Here is a 21,712-nt window from a genome sequence, read left to right as displayed (position 1 = left end):
AACAATAAAACCGTGATGACATCAAATAGTTTTCTGACAGCACAAATAATAGATGTTTTCAAAAAGGCATTTATTTATTTTTTTTATTTTTTAATTCGTGCATTACAAAGTGGCACCACATGTAAAATACAGTGTGTAATATAAAACAGAAAAACTGGATTTAAAAATCACAAATAATTTGGCATAATTTTGTCAGACTGTCCTGATATATAAAATAAATACTTAATAAATCTAAATCTTAAAAACTAACTTTTATGCTTACAAAGTGATGCATCCACATTCCCTGAAGACGACATTTGCATCGATATAACAATGTTTATGAGAATTACAGTTAAATTTGACAATGACAATATACATTAGTATTTTTTTTTTATTTTATTTTAAAATGCTTATTGAGATAGTTCTAGGAAATGTTGGAGAAATATTTAATGAAACGATATCTTTTTTATAAACTAGCAGCTTATGTATGAGAGGTCATGTGACGTGACAGGTGATGACGCTCTCTGAACGTTTCGTTACATACGGGACACTTCAGCCTCTCGTCCCTGTGCCTCGACTCTCTCTCATCTGACAGCGCCCGCTTGTGGTGGGACCTCATGTGTTGCACCAGGTCCGACGTCAAATGGAAAGAAATGTTACATTTAGCGCACCAATTCTGGAAAGGTAGCCCAAGAGAAGACAGAGAGGTGGTCAGTAGCGACTGGAGTCGATTAGTGTGTGGATGCAGTAGATGGGAGGTCTTGGGCCAAAGGTTTGCATCTTTGGAAAGATGAGCCAAATGTTTTGGAAGATCCGTGTTTAGTAAAGTAGAGCTGTGGAAGTTGAGTGTGAGAATGCTGGGGAGGACAGATGTCCGGTTAGTGATGAGGTTGTTGGTAAGACTGGTTGACATCAGCGGGATATGAGGAGCAGGTTGCGTGAACGCGCTCTTCTTGTTCTTGCCACCTTGAACATTGCTTGACACTCTAGTGGTGAATGCAGACTTTGTCACTATTGTACTAGATTTCAAATCCTGGTTGTCTGGGTCTGTCCTGCAGTTGTCATGGCATTGTGGAACGCTGCATGGAGAATTCTGGCCCTTGCTGAAAGACTTGGAGGACGACCAGGAACATCTATTCACTCCATTAACACAAAACCTTTTCACTAATACCTTTTCGTCTCCATCGGTGTCCAAAGATGACGCTTCGCCATCACTCTCGTCTGTGTCTGATTCAAGAGAACGTCTTCTTTTAGGGCTTTTTGCATCTGTGGGACGATTTTTCCTGCAGTTCTCCAGCTCTCGTGCTAAATTGTGGAAGTTTGTGGCAGGTTTGCGACTAAGAAATTCTGGCATGGTGATTTTCTTCGAGAAGCTTGTAGGTTTCTTTGTGCAGAAAAACCTCTTGTGTGCCAACAGAGGGAATTCAAAGAGAAAACTCTGTTTGCATTCAGAGCAAATTAAACCTAAAAGAGAAATCAAATAAAAAGTTATTTACCATTGCAGTTAAACATTAATGTAAAGGCAGTAACTGAATCATTTATTTAAAAGTTTTGTTCCAAAACACTGATTCGTTCATTTGTGAGTGACTTTATTTTGTTATTACAGTTTCCTAAAATCAGTCTAACACTTGTTTTATCATTTCAGAAAAAAATAACAACAACAGCTTTTAATGTAATTGATAAAGGTCTTCTATTTGAAATATATTTCAAAAACACTGATTCGTTTGGTAATGATACATGCATGGGTGATTCACTGAATCATTCACTTATCCAATTTGTTCAAAAACATTGATGCATTCATGAACAAAACAAGTGGCTATTTTAGTGAATCATTGAATTATGCACTCAACTGATATATTCATTCCTAAACACTGCTTTTAATATCATGTGTCATAAATATGTAATGCATTCAAACCTTTTGTGTTCTTTTGCTCTGTGCCGAGGCCAAGCAGTTTGGCAAGATCTCTCCCATACCAAACTAAAAGCTCTGTGTTTTCAGGAATATCCTTTATGGCTCTGAAAACCAGATGTCCGTTCTTCATATACGCCTCTAGATTTTGCTCCTCTGTATTTCTGGCTGACTGAATCATCTGCAGATATTTGCTTGACGCTGATGGGTCCATCTGAACAACGCAAAATAACTTAATATCTGAAAATGAATACATTAACTATTTGTAATACAAAATATTTGTAACGTTAAACATGCTTTTACACAAATTCGGATTTTCTCTAGCAGTGGAAATATCTTATATTAAGAGCTGAATTTCGTATTTTATTTTTGCAATAGCAAAATGGCATTTAAATTAGCGCTACTTATAAAATACAAGAATATTTTATTTGCATAATAAGTTGTCATATGACTTAATATGTTTTTGTTTATTTTATATATAACTCCAATTGCCAAAAATACTTGTTTTTACTTGTTCATTCTTTTCATATAGGCAATAATGGTGAAAATCTCAATAGATTCTTTATAGCATAGAACTTAAAGTAGCCTATAATATAAACACATAAATTAAGTTTCATTTTAATAAATATTCTCTGAGTAAAAGCCCGGTCTATACGTCATGTATTGCTTGTTTAATGACCTGCAGCACACGGGCGGTCTCTCGTCTGTCCGAGCTCTTGCAGGCGATGAAGGCGATGCTGTCGCAGAGGGAGGTGTGTGTCAGAGCACATGGTCCGAGCACAGCTCCTGCAGGCACGGCTCGAGAGATGCTGATGCTGCTCTGGAAACACGCGCTTTCCTCTGGACCCTGACACAACAATGTAAAACTCAAATTCACTTCCTGGATTTTGAAACAGAGTTTTAAATATCACCATAAATGCATCTTACCATTTTCATCTCAAGCATATAAAATCCTCTCAGCTGAGTCGGTGTCTTGGGTCCTGATTTGGATGCTGTGATGATTCTTAAATGATGAACGCAGTCATTTATCTGCGGGAAACAGTGACGAGACTCCGCCCCCGATCCTTCTGACCTGTCCTGTCCTGTCCTGTCCTGTCTCTAATATGAGCTCTTATCTCTAATATGTCGTTCTGGGTCAGTGTCGCTAATCGTGGATATGTGTGGCTGATTCCTGAGCACTGATCTTCGGCTCAAACATCGCTGAGATGAGCTCATTACTGTCATGTTAGCTAACAGCAGTGAGTTCAGGCGTGAAACATCACTGACTAGTGTTATGACTGCAGGCTATATGAGCCTTCACACACAGGCTCTATCTATCCATCTATCTATCTATAAATGAAAAGGGTGTTTTCTGCCATGCACAGTTTTTTTTTATTTTTAAAAAGCTATGGCATTTATAATTTTTACATTTCAACTGAATATTCTAGTATGTGAGCTTTCTAAAAAGAAAATTAGACCCATTTCCTAGACGTCCAAAACGATTTAGATTTACTGCAATGTTCACCTGCATGCAGACAAATACATTAAATAACGTTTTCTAAAGATTATTACATAATTACATTATTTAAAAGCATTTTTGTGGTCCATTTTTCAAATGAACTTCTAGTTTTTGACTTGGATGTGCCATTTAAAAATATATTTCGAGCTTTCTAAAGTTTTTAATACTGTTTCACAATTGTGATTTATTTTTAATATTCGTTTTTAATATAATATATAATTAAATTAAATTTAAATATAATTTTAAATTATATTGAAATCAGCATATTCTGAAACTGATAATATGATAACAATTATTTTATTCAAGCAGCTATTCATTATTAATTAAGTATACTTGCAATAGTTCCACTTTAGCGCTTTTTTTCAGTATATCTTTTGGACTTAGTAATTCCACACAATTAAAATTAATTAAGTACAAAATACGCTTTTTTGGTTACGCTTTTATTACAGGTGCGTAACAGGATGAATATTTTGCGTCTATTTGTTTAGGCTCTAAGTATTTTTACCTGTTACTTCTTTGAAAACGTTTCAAATGTTTTTAAAGCTCAAAAGTTGACCTAGATGGCCAGTACCCTTCTGCTGTTGCTGCCGAAGACCTTTAATTTCTCGTTTTATAGTGCTCTCTTTTGTCCCACAAAACCATCCCTGCTCTTTTAAGATCACACGCTGTTGTGTGAAAGGAGCGCAACTCCACATATCTGCGCACGCGCACTGAATCAAGCGTTCATGTGCAGCGCAGTCCGGACGCGCTTTGAAAAAAACAACAAAACTTCACGGAATGAAATGAATCTGGAGTGGAGGACATGGATATTTGAAAGCGACAGGAAACGAGAAACAGTTCCTGAAGATCGCGGCCGGAGTGGCGTTTAAATGCATTATTGTCCGATAGTGAAATAACTGCGCGCGCCAGCTGCATTTCTATCACTGGATTTGACGTGTTCCCACAACAACGCGCAGCACATGACAGGAATGAGGAGAGACAGCGATCGAGCCAGTAAAGCCACCTGGGTCCTCCACCTATTCTGCATCTCTCTCCTGACTTCATTCGTGAAAGCAGAAGATGGGTCCTGTCACGGAGCCTTTGATTTATACTTTGTTTTGGATCGGTGAGTTTGCTGTACATGTTTTATAGAGTGTATGTTCATGAAAACACGCGCACACCTCTCTCTCTCTTTCTCAAATGAGCTCATTAATAGCCCTGGTATTTTGAGATAGCCTACAGTTGTTGTTTTTTCTACATAGCTCCCAGGAGCCCTTATATGGCCCTGTTTATCTAGTGATGCACCAAATGTTCACCATCATTTATAGGTCAGGCAGTGTTTCTGACAACTGGATGGAGATCTTTGGATTTGTGGAACAACTGACGAATCGTTTCGTAAGGTATGAAACTAAAGTTAAAAGTTGCTTTTTTATAACCAGCTAACAATTACCAAAGAGTTTCATAGTCCTGTCTGGTACAAACCATTCGTCCGACTCTCAAGCTCTTGCACATGTGTGGAACTAAATATAAACTTAGTTTTAGACTACTATATTTAACTTTGTGTAAAATGTATGTTTGGATTAGTGTGTGGAATGGTGACCCAGTTATACAGCTATTTACTGCTATAAAAGTTATATGAAAACATATTATTTTTCTTACCCACCCAGAGAGTAAATTTGATTTTATACTTCCTAATTGATTGTTTCTACTTCCTTCAGCCCGAAAATGAGAGTATCCTTTATAGTCTTTTCTTCTAGTGCAGAAGTAGTCTTGCCTCTCACTGGAGACCGGTGGGTTTTCCTTCATACTTAAATATTGTTAGTATAAATCCAGATAAAAAGCGTAAAGCTGATGTATTTGCATGGGTGTTTAGGGCAGCTATTGATAATGGTCTGCAAAGTTTGAGCGAGATCAGACCTGCTGGTGAAACCTACATGCACGAGGGGTTAAGAAAGGTGAGTAGATGATATATCATCACCAAAAGCATTGCATCTTTTTTCTCCTATATGTATGTCAGAGGTCATAACAAATAAATATATTTTAGGTAATAGAACAAATGACTACCCATGGCACAAAAGCATCCAGCATCATTATTGCACTGACTGATGGGAAGCTGGAGGTCTATCCCCATGATCTTGCTGTGATCGAGGTAAAGCAGCATGCCACATATATGAAATATTAATATTGCATAAGCATTTATTAAATGGAAACTATTGCATGTTTGAGCTGATGTAAAATGTTGAGGTATTTAATATCTTCCACCTTGTTTTGCAATAAAGGTTTGACATGTTCTGGATTTATATTAGTATCGTGCATATTAATATTGAATAAACTATTGAATGTATTCCCTATTCTCTTTCTAAGGCTGATCAGGCGAGAAAATATGGTGCTCGGGTTTACTGTGTTGGCGTGAAGGACTTTGATGCAAACCAGGTAAGAAGGATGCATCTTGTTGTAGCCTACATTAAAGATGCACAATTTTCATCTACTGAATAACAAACAGAAAATTCCATTGACTTACATGGTATATTATATCTAGAGACCACAATATCATATAAACTTGCAAGCAATCAGCTAGAAACCGTAGCATGATTGGTGGATCTCACAATGGCAAGCGAAAAATATTTCTTCCGAAAATGTAAAGCATCTATTTTATAACATTCTGTTTTGTCTGAATCTTTTATAGTTCATCAGTTGTTGGTGCATCACTGTCACGGGAATGTTGTGGTCATGACGATATTGTTTTTTTCATGTGCATTAGTAACTGCATTAGTGTAACAGAGGGATCCTTTATATTGACGTTGGTGGATGAGCTTGTCCGATGCTGAGTGTAATTGCATTCAGTAGAGCCCATATCCGGCCCGTTTTACATTAGCAAGAGATGGCTTTCTGGCTTGGGAAATGGTAGCAGGATAGCTTCAAGAATTGGCTGCTACAGTGGTGAGAGATTCTGAAAAGAGAAGTAATTTCTGACATGATATGCCAGTTTTAATGTTTTCATAGCTTGCAGATATTGCAGACAGCAAAGATCAAGTGTTTCCTGTTGTGGATGGATTTCAGGCCCTCAAAAACATTGTCAATTCGGTGAGGTTTAGCACAAACAAAAAAGTGCTTTTCTCACATCTGGTTTCCACATTGGCTTCTAATTGACTTGTATTTGTGTTTACAGATTTTAAAGAAATCCTGTGTAGAGATTTTTAACCTTGAGCCCTCCAGCATTTGCGTGAATGGTACGTCTAACACCGCGTTTACATTGCATGACCCAATTCAGATTTTTTCCTCTCATGTAGCACAGATGACCCACGGATATGTAAGCAGGAAAAAAGCACATGTTTTCTGATATTCGTTGAAAATAAATCATGCATTTGTGTCTACAATGTAAGTGGACAGATTGGATATTCCTGGTTTGCCAGGTCAAAACCCAACTGCTATTGAAAAATAGCCCAAAACTAGGCCAGTCATGTTCTTTCTCTGTTGAAATAGTTTGAAAGAGCAACATTGTAAAAGTAGCCCAATTCACACGGCGATACTGGGATATTCCCCAGTCAATGTGAGTTGTGTGTCACTGAAAAAGAGACAGTGGCAACTGACGTCAACTAGACGGACACTTTTTTTGGTAATGTTGACAAGTCTGCAGTTTTCTTCTTTCTACTATTGATTTCGAGGGACCCCCAATGAAGGAGAAAACCACAGAAAAATCATGACTGAGTTTGTTTTGTTTTAGCAATTGGATTGGTTTTGTTATGAAGACCTGGCAACCCTGTTTCCAGTTCAATATCTAAAGTTTTAAAAGTCAAAAACTTTTAGATAGAGTCAACAATTCAGAATTGGGCATCAAGACCCTGCAGTGTAAATGCAGCTTAAAACCTGATTTTTTAAAATCTTTTTGAACTCATGATCATGTCTAATTTCAGTGTAAACACTGTGTTTTAGAGACTTTCAACATTGTTTTGCGAGGGAGGGGATTCACGCAGGGAAGAACTTCAGAAGGTGTGGTCTGCACATTATCTGTCAATCAACAGGATCCTTACAGTAAGCCACTGAATGCATTCCACCTATTATAAAACATAACAATTAGCCCTGTCCACAAAGATACGCCTTAAAAAATAAGCATTCTAATTCACCTCCCCATTCAGCAAATGAATAAATAGCACATTAAACCACAATGTTATTATTATTTGCTAGGAAGAGACGTCCTAAGCTCTTCATGGGCTCCAGAGGCTCATTTTTTTTAGCCGATGGGGAAGTTTCATGCAGCCACATCCTTAAATAATGCCTCTGTGTTTCAGCCGGCGTTTGGCATTTTATGGCAGTCTCATGCTGCTCTCTCTTCCTTCTAGATGAGAAGCCGAGTGCAGTGAAGGATAATTACGTTCTGTGTCCAGCTCCAGTGTTGACCGAGGTTGGACAGTAAGTGGCATTGGACCAGCTTCAGTTGGAGAACAGTGGCTCTCCATTCAGAGCCACAGCTGTTACAAGCCTACATGCAAAGGGAACGAGTTCATCATCTTTTCCCGGGGGGGGTTTATCTCGGTTTCTGTTTATGGAATAGCTAACAGACAACTGATAAGGACAAGCTCAGTGCAGGGCTGAAACAAAGCAGTGTGTGTGACAGGAGCATATTTTTGTTTGCTGTAGAGCACTGCCTTAAAGAGATGTGCGAAATAAGCCACCGTTTTGCTTTGAACAGATGAAAGAGTCTTTTTAAGAGACATTCATCTTGTTGTTTTAAAAATAATACTTTAGTACAGCGCTGTTGGTCTTTTTATATGTTGAACTATGCTCCGCCTCTGGAATTTAATCCAGTAATAACGGACTCTCCCTCTCTCGACAGCTCCCTCGATGTGCTCATTAGTCTGAATAACGGCCAGTCTTTCATTTCAAGTCCAATCACAATATATGCCACAACATGTGTAAGTACACAATACAGTTTTTAACAAAACAAATGTAATAATACATACATTTGCCAAAAAGGTCAGTAAATTAAAAAAAAAAAACTGTCTGGTTATAGGAACATAATTAAACCAAAGTACAAACCCGATTGCAAAAAAGTTGGGACATTGTTCAAATTGTGAGTAAAAAAGGAATGGAATAATTTACAAATCGCATAAACTTATATTTTGTTCACAATTGAATATACTGTAGATAACATATCAGATGTTGAAAGTGAGACATTTTGAAATGTCATGCCAAATATTGGCTCATTTTGGATTTCATGAGAGCTACACATTCCAAAAAAATTGGAACAGGTAAAAATAAGAGGGCGGAAAAGTTAAATGTACATATAAGGAACAGCTGGAGGACCAATAAGCAACTTATTAGGTCAATTGGCAACAGGATTGTGTATAAAAAGAGCCTCTCAGAGTGGCAGTTTCTCTCAGAAGTCAAGATGGGCAGAGGATCACCAATTCCTCCAATGCTGCGGTGAAAAATACCGGAGCAATGAGAATTGAAAAATTGCAAAGAGTTTGAAGTTTTCATCATCTACAGTGCACAATATCATTCAGAGAATCTGGAACAATCTCTGTGCGTAAGGGTCAAGACCGGAAAACCATACTGGATGCCCGTGATCTTCGGGCCCTTAGACGACACTGCATCACATAAAGCTACTGTAATGGAAATCACAACATGGTCTCATTTTAAACATTTGATATGTTATCTGTGTTGTATTCTGAATAAAATATTTAAATTTGAAACTTCCACATCATTGCATTCTGTTTTTATTCAGAATTTGTACAATGTCCCAACTTTTTTGGAATCAGGTTTGTAGCTGGTTATTGCATGTTCTCTTGAAACAATGGATTCTAATACAGTGTCACTGTTGTTTTAGTTTATATATAAATACACAGACACATTGTATTATTGTATTTTTGTAATATTTGATTAAACATGTTTTTTTATTTATAATTTTAAGTTTTAGTTATTGTTATCCATTTGTTATTAGTTTTTAATTTTCAGTTTAAGTCATTTTAAATTAAATAAATTAAATAAATTTTAGCATTTAAAGTTATTTTATTAAGGTTTTTTAATTTCAATTTTTTGTTTAGCTTTTTCCCATGTGATATGTATATTAAATATATTTCAGATACATTTAAATTATATATAATAATGCTTGGGAAAGAAAGCTTTCCTGGTCACCAAAGGATTTATTTAATCCAAAATACAGCAAAAACAGTAATTATGTGACATAATAAAAGAGTTGGTTTCTTTTTTGAATATACTGTCAAATGTAATTTATTCCTGTGATGCAAAGCTACATTTTCAGTATCATTACTTCAGTCTTCAGTGTCACATGATCTTTCAGAAATCATTCTAATATGCTGATTTGATGTTTAAGAAATGTTTCAATATTGAAAACAGTTGATTTTTTTTTCAAGATTCTTTGATTAATAAAAAGTTCAAAAGAACAGCATTTTAAATATCTTCATTGTCACTGTTGATCAATTTAATGCATCCTTGCTGAATAAAGGTAATTGTACACAACATTTGTACATGATTCTAAATCAAACGCATTTTTTTAATTTCTTATAGTCTGATGGGATAGTGATAGTGATTGTCATCCTGGTGCTGCTGGTGTTGTTGGGTTTAATTGTGCTCTGGTGGTTCTGGCCGCTCTGCTGCATGGTGGTGAGCACTACAGATACACATCTTGTGTTATTGTCTACAAACCTGTATATTAATAAGATATTACTATTTATACAGACTGTTTTTCTACTCTTGTGATAGGTTATCAGAGATCCACCCCCATCTCGCCCTCCGCCTCCATGCCCAATACCTGTAGGTACAGCACATACCTTGACATTTATATTTGCCAAACTGACGATTTCTTGAAATGCTTGTTGTATATATCTTACAGGAACCTGAGGAGGACCTTCTGCCGAAGAAGAAGTGGCCTACAGTGGATGCGTCTTATTATGGTGGCAGAGGGCCTGGTGGCATCACACGGATGGAGGTGACTTAACAATCCAACGCAGTCCAAAAAAAACAGAACAAAAGTTCTATGGATATACGCTGAAGCTTACAACATCCACAGGTTCGCTGGGGTGAGAAGGGCTCTACAGAGGAAGGGACGCGGTTAGCGAAAGCCAAAAATGCTGTGGTCAAAATGCCAGAGGAGGAGTTTGAAGAGCCTGTAAAAAGACCCCCACCCAGACCACCACCAGTATGTCAGGCCCCAGTCCCAGACAAATGGTACACACCCATTAAAGTAAGTTGCCTGTCAATGCACTGGCTTTTCATTGTTGGATGATTGTGGTAATATATGTATTCTTACAAATGCCATTGTGCTTCTGTGTGTTAGGGGCGTTTTGATGCTGTGTTAGCGTTGCTGCGAAGACAATACGACAGAGTTGCTATCATGAGACCCACAGCAAATGACAAGGTACGGTGGCCTTGGTTTACGCAAACATGTATATTATAAACTGCAGGAAAATGGCTTTTTGTAAACTAAAATGTTTGGTTATCAATAAATAAATCAGTTTTTTTTTTTATCTCATAGAGTAAATTGCTGTAAATTCAAAACAGTAATTTGATATTCTTTGATATTTAATAGTTTGTAGTTGTGAGGACAAAAGGAGGTACAGTATTTTAGACTATGTGTACATTAATATGGATCCAGAAGATGTTATCAGAATATCAAAAAGCTAGCTGCTGTGTTGAACATGCCACCTGATGACTAATTTACCATTTTTTCTTTTTTCTAATTTAGCGGTTTCCCTCTTGTATCATCCTCCAGGTTTCCCTTATGGTGTGTGCATACCGAAAGTGAATCTAATTATTTGCGCTAGTAGATTGTGTGCACGGTCAATGCAAAGACGCAAATAGATGCGAATTCGCGCCGGCGAAGCAAATGACAAAAATTGGGTGACTTCAGTTGGCCTCAATCGCGTTTTCCACCCAGGTTGAAAAATGTCAACTCGAGCGGAAACTTCGCATGACATGTTGTCTAGAGTGACAATGTGAATCTATAGCGACATCGTGATACTTCCTTAAATATATAGATATATAGATTATCTATTTATAGATATAAAGAAATGTATATATTTCGATAAAATGGAAGACATAGATTGTACTGCATGTTAGCTTTCTTATCTTGCCCAAAAGCATCATTTATTTAACTCCAATTGTCTTGCTAACAAGAAACCATGCTTCTAACCACAAGTCAGAGGCTGTAGATTGTTTAGAATGTTTGTTTAGAATGTTCATTTAAACTATGGTTTCAGGAAACACCAACAGAACGGAAATTGCTACCATAGTTGGCTAATGCTTTTAGGAAGTGGAGCCCTAGGCAGGAGCCTATGATGCCTTAAAACGCTGCTTATGTAAAATCTCTCTAGGCTGTAGAACAGAGGCATTGTGTTCCTCATTCAACCGCTTAGTTCAGTCCCTCATTTGGTCCGCTGACAAGGCTCATTAGCACTAATAAGCTGCACAAACGAGGCTGACAGTCCTGTCACAGACAGACCAGATCACACTCTTGCTACGGTAGTACGTCTGTACGACCTGACCCTCAAACACACACTCATCAGAGAGCAGTCGTCACTATTATACTCATTAGATTGACCTGACTGTCAGAGTTCAAGTTGTCAGGATGTGACACTCAGTGTCTGACACTTCACTGCCGAGAGTGACCTCTGACCTCACGCTGATTGCACTGTCACACTTAGTTTGAGTTTAACTGAACGTCCTTCTAGGGCACAACGAGAATATTGTTGAAGTGTTTGTCTATGGGCAGCAGTCAATCATTGCACAAATAGTTCATTAATTCTTTAACTAAATTGTTCATACCAAGTTTGACTACTAAAATGCCTGCATTTGTTGTTTTTCTTAAAATAGATAAGAAAAAGATAAAAGTAAAAAGTAAAATCCTTTTTCTTATATTATTCAGTTTACTTGTCTTTAGAAGTTCTATGTGTTTAAAGCCTTTTCATACCAAGTATGATGTGTATGCATGATGCAATTTAATGTTTAATTTAAATGTGCCCTCAGATCAATAAACATCCACCAGGCAACCAACTCCAAAGCAATGCCATTGCAATGTTCTAGCAGGATTTTCAAAGACAGACACTCCTCATTTTCTTGTTATACAAGGTTTTTTTTTCACACCAGAGATTCAGACCTGCTGTAAAATAGAGCTTAATTATTAACACTGGTACCTGTTCTCCATTCATGTTACCAGATCTGTCCAAACAGGGTTTGTCATGCATTAGTGTTGCTTGATCAGCCTGCCTGACCTCCATCATTCCTGCTTCCTTACCGCCAATTAAAATCAAACCTCCTCTCAATTGAACTCAATTACTCCAAATTATCGTACATGTCAGCTTGACAAAAAATATTGTCAAAATAATTATTTTTTACCATATGAGATGCATTAAAAAAATCCAATGTGGATGATTCAGCTCGAGTACTGAGTTAATGTGATGTGGACTAGTCAGTGAATGGTGGGTAAAAGACCTTTCACCAGTCTCAAAATGAGGGCATAGCCAGTAACATGAGGCAGAGATGTTAGGGGATTCCACTTGTCATATTTCACATTTATAAGAGATAATGGGGTAAAGAGATGAGTGTGGTTGTAAGAGGGGGTGGTGGGACAGTCGGTCCTCCATTATGGATCTGTAATGTAGAGTAGCATTCTGCTTTTGTTTTTTGTCTTTCAGGGACGCTGCATCAAATTCAACCGAGTTCAGCATCACTGACCGAATTCAATGTGTCTTTTACTTTAAAGTAAGTTCTAATCAATTTTAAGATACTATTTGGAAAGCCTAGAAATCCTGATGTAGGATTCACAATAAATGTCACTTTTCAGGTACGTTCAGACAAAAAGGACTGGAGGATCCACTGCTGTACGGACACGGTGTGAAAAGCTGCACTTCTGAATTAAAACCTTTGCATTTTAATGTGTAAATCTATCCTGCTGATTTTGTTTCTGCATGTCTTTGAATATGGTTGAATTCACTGCTTTTATAACAATCAGTCTGTTTAAGGTTTTCTAGTTACAAACCAACACAGTGCCTTCTTGTGAGTGTATTATGAATGGATTTGTCAAGGAAAGAAAATGTAAATTATTATTTTTATTTACATAGTTATTTCTTTCATTATTATTAGTAAAGATGAGTATCCAGTAAATTCATGGAGATGTGTATTTGTATTATTTGTTCTTATATTTATGTATAACAATTTGATTTAATCAATAGATTACACGTGTGACACTGTTTGTTAATGAGGTAAATGGCATATAAATACAATAAAATATAGGAGTTAACTTACATTTTTTGTGGAAACTATGACACATTACAGTTCAAAAGGTAACAGTAATAACAGCAAAAAAAAAACACTTTAATATTAAATATTCTGCATTAAATTGGTCAGAAGTGACAGTAAAGACTAATGTTGCAACAGATTACTGTTGTATAATCAAGTCATTTTGAATTTTCTCTTCATCAAAGAATACTGAAAGAAATGTCATGATTTCCACAAAAATATTAAGCAACAGAAATACTTAAAATACTAAAATAAGAACAGTTAAGTTTGAATAATAATTGAGAAGCAAATCAGCATATTAGAATAATTTCTGAAAGATCATGTGACTTTTTTCAGGTAAATTAAATTCATCAGTTAAATTGTGACATTGTTAATTAGGTAAAGGGCATATCTGTTAGTTCACTTATGAGCATATGATTTATTTTTAAAGTTTTTACAATTATCAATGAATTATTGCCGTAGTCCGCAAAATAGTCTGATAGAAAATGAAAAGCCTAGTAGAATGATAAAATATAATTTGGTAGGGATTAGTCTGAAACACAATCAACAGACTGTATAATGTCTTAATGTCTGGATTTTCCAAATTATAATCTTAATCTCTCAGGATTTTATGAAAGATTATTTTGCTGAAAGGTAAAAGGGGGCTGAAAATCAGACATCTTATTTAAATATATAAAAAATTCTATACGAAACGGTTCTTTTTTTTGGTAAAATGTATTTAAATCATTATGTTTTTAATTGTTTAATTTTTTCCACATATATGTGCTTTTTCCATTAAAAACGCAATTCGTGAAGCGAGAGTTGAATAATGTGTGTCTGTCGCAGGATATTAATGTCACACACTCGCCTCTTTAGCCTTTAGCCGCTCGGCTAACCACCGGTCCTCAACATGACGCTCATATTCTGTTATTAAACAGAAATTAAGAAACAAGTAGGGCTGAATGGGATATACGGCAGGTCTTTACCTGGAGGTGAGATGTTAGCTGTACTTAAAATGGATTTCAAAGCCTAATCTAATCTTCATTAGCAGTTGTTGTTAGCCTGCAGCAGAAGCGGCTCGAACTAAACATTTACCGTTATGTATGTTCAAATCTTATACGGAATTTTATTGCATGTTTGGTTGTGTTTATAATATATGTTCTCAGGAGAATATAGAGACTTTTATATATGAATGGACCGTACTAGCCACAGATTTCAATAAATGCAAAGTTATTAAAACCGACTCGAAACAACTGTCCTTGTTTAAATCTTGCTGATCTGCTTTTAGGGCTTTTTGTTGGAGCTGATTTTTGGGCTTTAATAAATACTGTTTTGTGTGTGTGTGTGTGTGTGTGTGTGTGTGTGTGTGTGTGTGTGTGTGTGTGTGTGTATGGAGCTCGCTGTTATGAGACACCGCCTCATTGAAACGAATAAGACACATTTGTCTTGTTCCTCCAGCCACATGAACCAAGATGCCTCAGAGCATCCTCAAGAGCACTCATTACATTGAGCTGAGCAGCTATCAGTACTGGCCTGTGCTCGTGCCCAGAGGGATCCGATTATACACCTTTGAACAGATCCCAGTGTTTCTGAAGGAGAATCCCTACATCACAGATGGATACAGAGCACACCTGCCATCCAAACTGTGCCTAAAAAGGTGCGTTTCTTACTCTTTTGAGAGTGTAGATGTGATCCCGTTCGTTTATACATAATTTCTCATATCCTACAGCATATTTATTCTGTCCAATGAGACGGTGAACATCTGGAGTCATCTGCTTGGGTTCCTGCTGTTCTTCTCACTGGGAGTGAATAACATGGCCACAGTCCTGCCGTCTGCAGGGGCGTCACGAGAGGACTACGTCATTTATTCAATAGGACTGTTTTGTTTTCAGGTAATATATGAAATGTGCGATAGGTAATATTTCTATTAGTGCGCTTTGAGAGAGCTTAGATAATCGTGTATCATACACAGGAACAAAGTAAAGAAGTGTCACATTAGTTAATGGGCTTTTCTTTTCTTGTTCTCTGGTCAGGTTTGCATGCTGTGCTCTGTGGGCTATCACTTGTTCTGTTGTCATCGCTCGGAGAAGACGTGTCGCCGCTGGCTTGCTCTGGACTATGCTGGAATATCCGTGGGGATTTTGGGATGTTATGTGCCTGGAGTCTTCTATGCCTTCTACTGCAACAGTGTATGACCGATGTGTTTCATAAGAGCCGACTTCTGATGGTTTCTTTTTACAGCTTTAATTTAATTTGTATTGTTTTTATGGCTTGTATTAAATTAAATTAATTATTTGAATCTATTCTGAATTAGTTAAATTTAATTATTGATTGTAATATTATTTTATCTGTTTATTTATTTATACATATTTATTATACACATTACCAAATAGTCAAAAGTTAGGAGTAATTACATTTTTTTATGTTTCTTGAAAGACACATCTTGAATTCACCAAGGCTTGCATTTATCAGATCAAAAATATAGTAAAAACAGTAGTATTTGGAAATATTATTACTATTTAAAATAGTTGTAAAATGTAAAATTTGACCCTGGACCAAAAAAAAAACAGTCATAAGTAGCAAGTGTATATTTGTAGCAATAGCCAACAATACATTGTATAGGTGAAAAATATTGATTTTTCTTCAATGCCAAAAACCTTTATGATATTAAGTAAAGATCATGTTCCATAAAGATATTTTGTTCATTTCCAACTGTAAGTACATCAAAACTTAATTTTTGATTAGTAATATGCATTGCTAAGAACTTAATTTGGACAACTTTAAAGGCGATTTTCTCAATATTTAGATTGTTTTGCATCCTCAGATTCCCGATTTTCAAATAGTTGTATCTTGGCCAAATATTGTCCTATCCTAACAAACCATACATCAATGGAAAACTTGTTTATTCAGCTCTCTGATGCATTCCCAATTGACCCTTATGGTTTTGTGGTCCAGGGTCACATATGATCCTGTGATTAAAGCTGAATTTTTAGCATCATTGCTCCAGTCTTAAGTGCACATGGTGTTTGTTTCAGTTTTGGAGGCAGGTGTACCTGCTGACGGTGCTGGCTCTCATCCTGGCTGTGTTTGCAGCTCAGATCCATCCGCTCTACCTCACACAGAAATGGAAGAAACTGCGCTCTGTTATGTTCTGCTCAGTGGCCGGATACGGCATCATCCCGGCCTGCCACTGGGTCTGGCTCAACGGAGGATTTGACTCTGAAATCGTAAAGGTGATCTATTTTCACTGTGAGGAGGGAAAGAAAGCAATACATCACTTCTACCAGAGAGGGTTGTTGTACTATTAATATTGATCACATCATATCTCTGCAGGTGTTTTTTCCTCGAGTCATGATCATGTATTTGATTGCCGCCTCAGCATTTCTTTTCTACGTCAGTAAAATCCCAGAACGGTACTTTCCAGGTGATGTTTTCTATACTATATTATTATTGTTTTTTATTGAAGGTATATTTCACCCCAAAATGAAAATTTGCTGAAAATGTCATGACATCCAAGATGTAGATGAGTTTGTTTGTTTTTGTGGAAAGATTTGGAAAAATGTAGTACTACACATACACGTTACACATAGTATTGGATCTTCTGCAGTGAATTGGTGCCGTCAGAATGAGAATCCTGACAGCTGATAAAAACATCACAGTAATTCACACACCGTTTTAATTAGTGTCTTATAACGTGAAAAGATGCATTTGTAAGAAATAAATCTATCAAAGCATTTTAGCTGCATATTTCTCTCCTGATTCAGATGCAATATTCTGGATAAGAGGACTTTTAGACAGAAGCAATGATTTGAAGTTCAAAACATCTTAATGATGGATTTGATTCTTACAAACATGCAGCATTTCACTACACGAGATGTTAATTGATGGACTGGATTGGTGTTGATCACTTGTGGATTATTTATATCAGCTGTTCGACGGCACCCATTCACTGCAGAGGATCGACTGGTGAGCAAGAGATGTAATGCTACATTTCTCCAAATCTCTTCTAATGAAGAAATAAACTTTAAATACTGTTGTCGGATGTTAAAAACCATCAAATCCAGATCACAAATCTAATTCTGGTTACATGTACAAATGAATCATGTTGAAATAATCTAATCAAATAAAATCAAATTGACCAAATTAGTCAAGAATCACATTGATCTCTATATGTGTGTCCTCACAGGCCAGCTGAACTATCTTGGAGCCAGTCACCAGCTCTGGCACGTGCTGGTCGTGGTCATGTTCTACTGGTGGCACCAGACCGCTGTCTACATCATGAAGTTCAGACACAATCAGCCCTGCACAGACTACAGCAGTCACGATTAAACACCGTTATACAATCACCTGAGCCATTTATGTTCAACAAATTCATTTGCCTTTGAACGCCGTACAATAGGGTTACGTTCAATGAAAATCACATTTTGTGCAATCAGTTAAGTTCCTCTGGCTGAACTAATGATCCATACATTGTCTGCTGGATATCAAGTGTCTTTGTCTGTTACTTCATGCGTTTTGTGTTTTATTGAGCCTTTTCCCCATGCTATCATTGGGGCTGTGAAACTATACATACTTGATAATACGTTGCCTAACTTTTCTGGAGTGTCCTTCATTTAAATGCTCTTAACTATCACTGTTCTGAGAACGATGAATTCTATGGTGTAATTCTGTCTTTTTTGTTTTATATACTTGTTTGGTAAAGCGAGTTGTTTTGATGTATTAAATGCATTCGAGTTTATGTATACAGCACTGGAAATTGGGCATTTAAATGATTAAGAAAGTATTACTTAAGTCCTTTTTGTGAGCAATAGGTCAAAATCACAATACTTGCACTGAACTGATTTTGAACCTATGTTATGAACATATATCAAGGTTGCCGCTAGCCTAAAAAACCTTTTGCATGACTTTCTCCATTTCATCCTTTATAAACGTTTGTTGGCTGTTTAATTTTGTTTAATTGATATCATGTAAACTTCCTGTCTGAATGAATATATATCTGAATTGTGGAACTGAATAAAAAAATATTGTTTGTACTTCGTGTAGCCCAGGCCCGGCTGCAGGATGAAATGACTGAGGGGGCATGTGAAATTGTTAAGGGGGCTTAACTTTATTACACCATCAAAATGCTTTGATGGCTGTCATGTTCATCAGCTGTACTCTCAATCACACTTTCAGTGTTCTTTTTGTGGTCTGAAATACGCTGCATATACTTTCTTATGTCCATTTTTAATGATATTATTGATAATTCACATTTTAGCTGAAACTGAATTGCTGATAATATCACATGTTCAGATATTTGCTCGATGGACACCGAATGGCGCGGGGTTGGATAAAACCACGCCCCTTGCTTTAAATTTAAACAACTGTATTTTCCATGTGATTTAAAGCTGCGGTAGGGAACTTTGGACGCTCTAGCGGTTAATAAACAGAACTGCTTGCGTCTTGCGGAGGAACATCGTAGCCGGAACTACTTCTCTCTGTTTATGTCTATGAAGAATCACAAAGGTACTGGGTTACTCCGCCGCGGTATCCCCGAAGCAATCTAAAATAGTCCGAATATAAACACTTATTATAGGTGCACCCTAGTGAGTCAGGATAAGCCAAAAACACGGTTTGGAAAATGGATTCATGGTGTACTCGCTTATTATAAACATTTTTCTACATTTTGAACACAAAGTTACGGACCGCAGCTCTGATTGGTTATTTTTTACCGGGGAGCGATGGAGTTTCTGCAAATGGCAATAGGACACTGGGAGGATCCAGAGGAGCTTGATTTTTTTTCAGATTATCTGTCTCATATTCTACTGTCAGGACATAATGACAGGTTTAATAAATATGTAAAAAATTGTTTTACAAAAGTTCCCTACAGCACCTTTAATACCCACATCAGGAAATCACACAGCCAAGCCAGCGTCATTTATTATGAATAATTAACCCTTTCACACTAAAGTTTAAAATATTCTAACTGACTCCCGAAAGTAAGATTTTTCAAGGCTACAGTTATTTTAGAACGTTCCACCTTAATGTTTCCATGGCAACGCGTCATATTTGTCACGTGAAACACAGCAGCCACAATAACTGTATAACAGATGTAGGCTATCCTTCATTTCGTTTTTCCTTTTTTATTCGAAATATTCACTTACTTACCATGTCATCAACTATCCTATATGCCGATTCTCAAATATGTGTAAGTGAGTGTGTTTGGTCGTTTTAAAATCTTTATAACAATAGAGTAAACTTTATAGATAGCCTACTTCCACTGTGTTTATCTGATTTTAAAAACACACGTCGGCAAATTACATTTGAATAGATTGTTTTTGCTGCTTTCACAGACTCCAAATGTAGCCTATTGTTTTACCAGTGCTTACGTGTAGCCTATTTAAATGTATGAAATCTAAAATAAACATTATGAGGTTGAAAACACTGCATAGTTGTGATATGACAGCGCTGAGCTCGTCCGTCTCTGGCTCAGCGCCAACCAACGCGAAAGACGTTTGAATCTGGCAGTAATGTCACGAGTCACACTGAACATTCTAAATCCCATGGGGATAAGGTTAAATTATTATTTAACTCAAAAGGTTTACCATTTATTTTTAACCACGAATACAAAAATGAAACAGAGGGGGCACAAGTCAGATCTGAGGGGGCATTGCCCCCTTTTGCCCCCTCGTGGCGCCGGGCCTGGTGTAGCCTATAATTGTGTAGCTTTACTAAACAGATTGTTTAGCTGCTTGATGTCGCAAACTGAGTGTGTCTTGCCATGTTATTTAATTTAAATGTATTATCTTCATTATGAACAATAAGAATCGCGTTGAAAAATAAGATTCATAAAAATAATATTTAACACAATTAGGTCTTTAAACATATTTTCAGTACGCATAATTTGTAACATTTCAGAATTATAGTAAAAAGTATTAAAAACGTTTAAAAAAATCGCTTGATCGAGTTGAACGATTCAGTGTAACTCGCGAAGAATCGGTTCTATAAACAATAGAATGAATCCGACGTCGTTACGTAGAACTGAATATCAACTGTATTCAGTATAGCCTACTGTATTTAACAACTCTTGTTTGTGAGTTATTATTTCGTTATCGATATTCTTCAGGACAATGACTGTTGTATGTATGCCATGTGAAAGTTGACCTTGTGTCTTTAATCCCTTACTTGTCACCCCCCATTTTCTGCATGGAGACACAAATTACATTCCCAAAATTAAAAGGTTGCTGCTTATGAGTCTTTCTTACTAGATACATAATATACATAATGATACCATCTTACATGGAGTTTTGGCATAATAAAAGAGCTGAATTGTCTTAATCATGTTGAAATCTGTCTTAATCCGAGTGTTTTGTTCTACTCTAGTGGCATTAAGGATTTTCCAGTGCATTGTTCTTTTCCAGTCTGAAGACTAATTGAAAAGAGAGAATGTGGTTTAGAGGTCAGCTTTTCTCTTACTTAACAGCTTATATATTATGAACAGTATGAACAATATGTGAATCACACGTGCTGGCCTTATTTTGTGTATATGATGTCTGATGAATTTCAATAAAACCCAAATTACTGTGTGTAAAATCAATTTTCATTGCATAAACGCTCATAATAGTGTCTTGCTTTATCTCCAAGTATTAGCACTGATGCAAGCCATATCTCATGAGAATGAAATCATACTTCTGGGCCTCAAATATTTCCACAATCTGTCGGTGACCTCACAAATGCTCCAGAGCAAATTAAAACCCGTTTCAAGTCTCATCAGTGGTTTCTTTACTGGTGAAAGGAGTTAAGAATCTTCTGTTGGCTTTAGCAGCATCTGCAAACATCACTTTCTCATGACAATCTGCATTGTCTTGGGGGATTAGATATTAATAATCTCCAAATGAGATTGAAAGTCTAATTTCAGCATCTGAATTATGACCAGTTGTCATCCTAATTCTGTTTTAATATATGTGCTTATGTGTGTGAAGGCAAAATGAGCAGTCTCTTAAATGCTTGTCCCACTGAAATCCCAAAAGATTTTAATCGTTGACCCCTTTTGGTACCAAATACATGTCCTTCACTGCTTCCTGCTGGATCAGGGACAGAACACCACATTGAAGACTATCACAACTCGC

The 21,712-nt window shown here is 36.7% G+C and overlaps 3 protein-coding genes across 5 annotated transcripts; 2 read left to right on the top strand and 1 right to left on the bottom strand.

Annotated features, from left to right (window-relative positions):
• Positions 1-1,862: 1,862 nt before the first annotated feature.
• Positions 1,863-3,223, bottom strand: prdm8a (PR/SET domain 8a). The gene is made up of 3 exons (XM_026273013.1): positions 2,816-3,223; positions 2,568-2,735; positions 1,863-2,102 (listed from the first exon to the last, which is right to left on the bottom strand). Exons 1-3 carry the CDS (start codon positions 2,831-2,833, stop codon positions 1,863-1,865), a joined length of 426 nt encoding a protein of 141 aa, XP_026128798.1. The 5' UTR covers positions 2,834-3,223.
• Positions 3,224-4,068: 845 nt separating this feature from the next.
• On the top strand, positions 4,069-13,494 carry LOC113109683 (anthrax toxin receptor 2-like). Of its 2 annotated transcripts, none has more exons than XR_003293005.1 (18): positions 4,069-4,491; positions 4,694-4,765; positions 5,084-5,155; positions 5,239-5,320; positions 5,410-5,514; positions 5,730-5,798; positions 6,369-6,449; positions 6,535-6,595; positions 7,299-7,397; positions 7,706-7,775; positions 8,200-8,278; positions 9,897-9,992; positions 10,092-10,142; positions 10,222-10,317; positions 10,399-10,572; positions 10,666-10,746; positions 11,074-13,088; positions 13,171-13,494. XR_003293005.1 is itself a non-coding variant. In XM_026273408.1 (18 exons), the coding sequence occupies exons 1-17, from the start codon at positions 4,346-4,348 to the stop codon at positions 13,058-13,060; spliced, it is 1,473 nt and encodes a 490-aa protein (XP_026129193.1). In that variant the 5' UTR covers positions 4,070-4,345; the 3' UTR covers positions 13,061-13,088; positions 13,171-13,494. The 2 variants fall into 2 exon arrangements, 1 of the variants encoding a protein (XP_026129193.1); XM_026273408.1 differs by having other exon boundaries at positions 4,070-4,491; positions 13,022-13,088.
• Positions 13,495-14,434: 940 nt separating this feature from the next.
• Positions 14,435-18,637, top strand: paqr3b (progestin and adipoQ receptor family member IIIb). 2 transcript variants are annotated; one of them, XM_026273409.1, is made up of 7 exons: positions 14,435-14,596; positions 15,063-15,261; positions 15,334-15,496; positions 15,638-15,793; positions 16,640-16,837; positions 16,938-17,028; positions 17,791-18,637. In XM_026273409.1, exons 2-7 carry the CDS (start codon positions 15,077-15,079, stop codon positions 17,931-17,933), a joined length of 936 nt encoding a protein of 311 aa, XP_026129194.1. In that variant the 5' UTR covers positions 14,435-14,596; positions 15,063-15,076; the 3' UTR covers positions 17,934-18,637. The 2 variants fall into 2 exon arrangements, with proteins under 2 accessions (XP_026129194.1, XP_026129195.1); XM_026273410.1 differs by having other exon boundaries at positions 15,001-15,261.
• The last annotated feature ends 3,075 nt before the right edge of the window (positions 18,638-21,712 follow it).

Source organism: Carassius auratus, chromosome 10, assembly GCF_003368295.1.
Source record: "Carassius auratus strain Wakin chromosome 10, ASM336829v1, whole genome shotgun sequence".
NCBI classification, from domain to species: Eukaryota; Metazoa; Chordata; class Actinopteri; order Cypriniformes; family Cyprinidae; genus Carassius; species Carassius auratus.
This window is presented reverse-complemented; position numbering and strand designations above follow the sequence as displayed.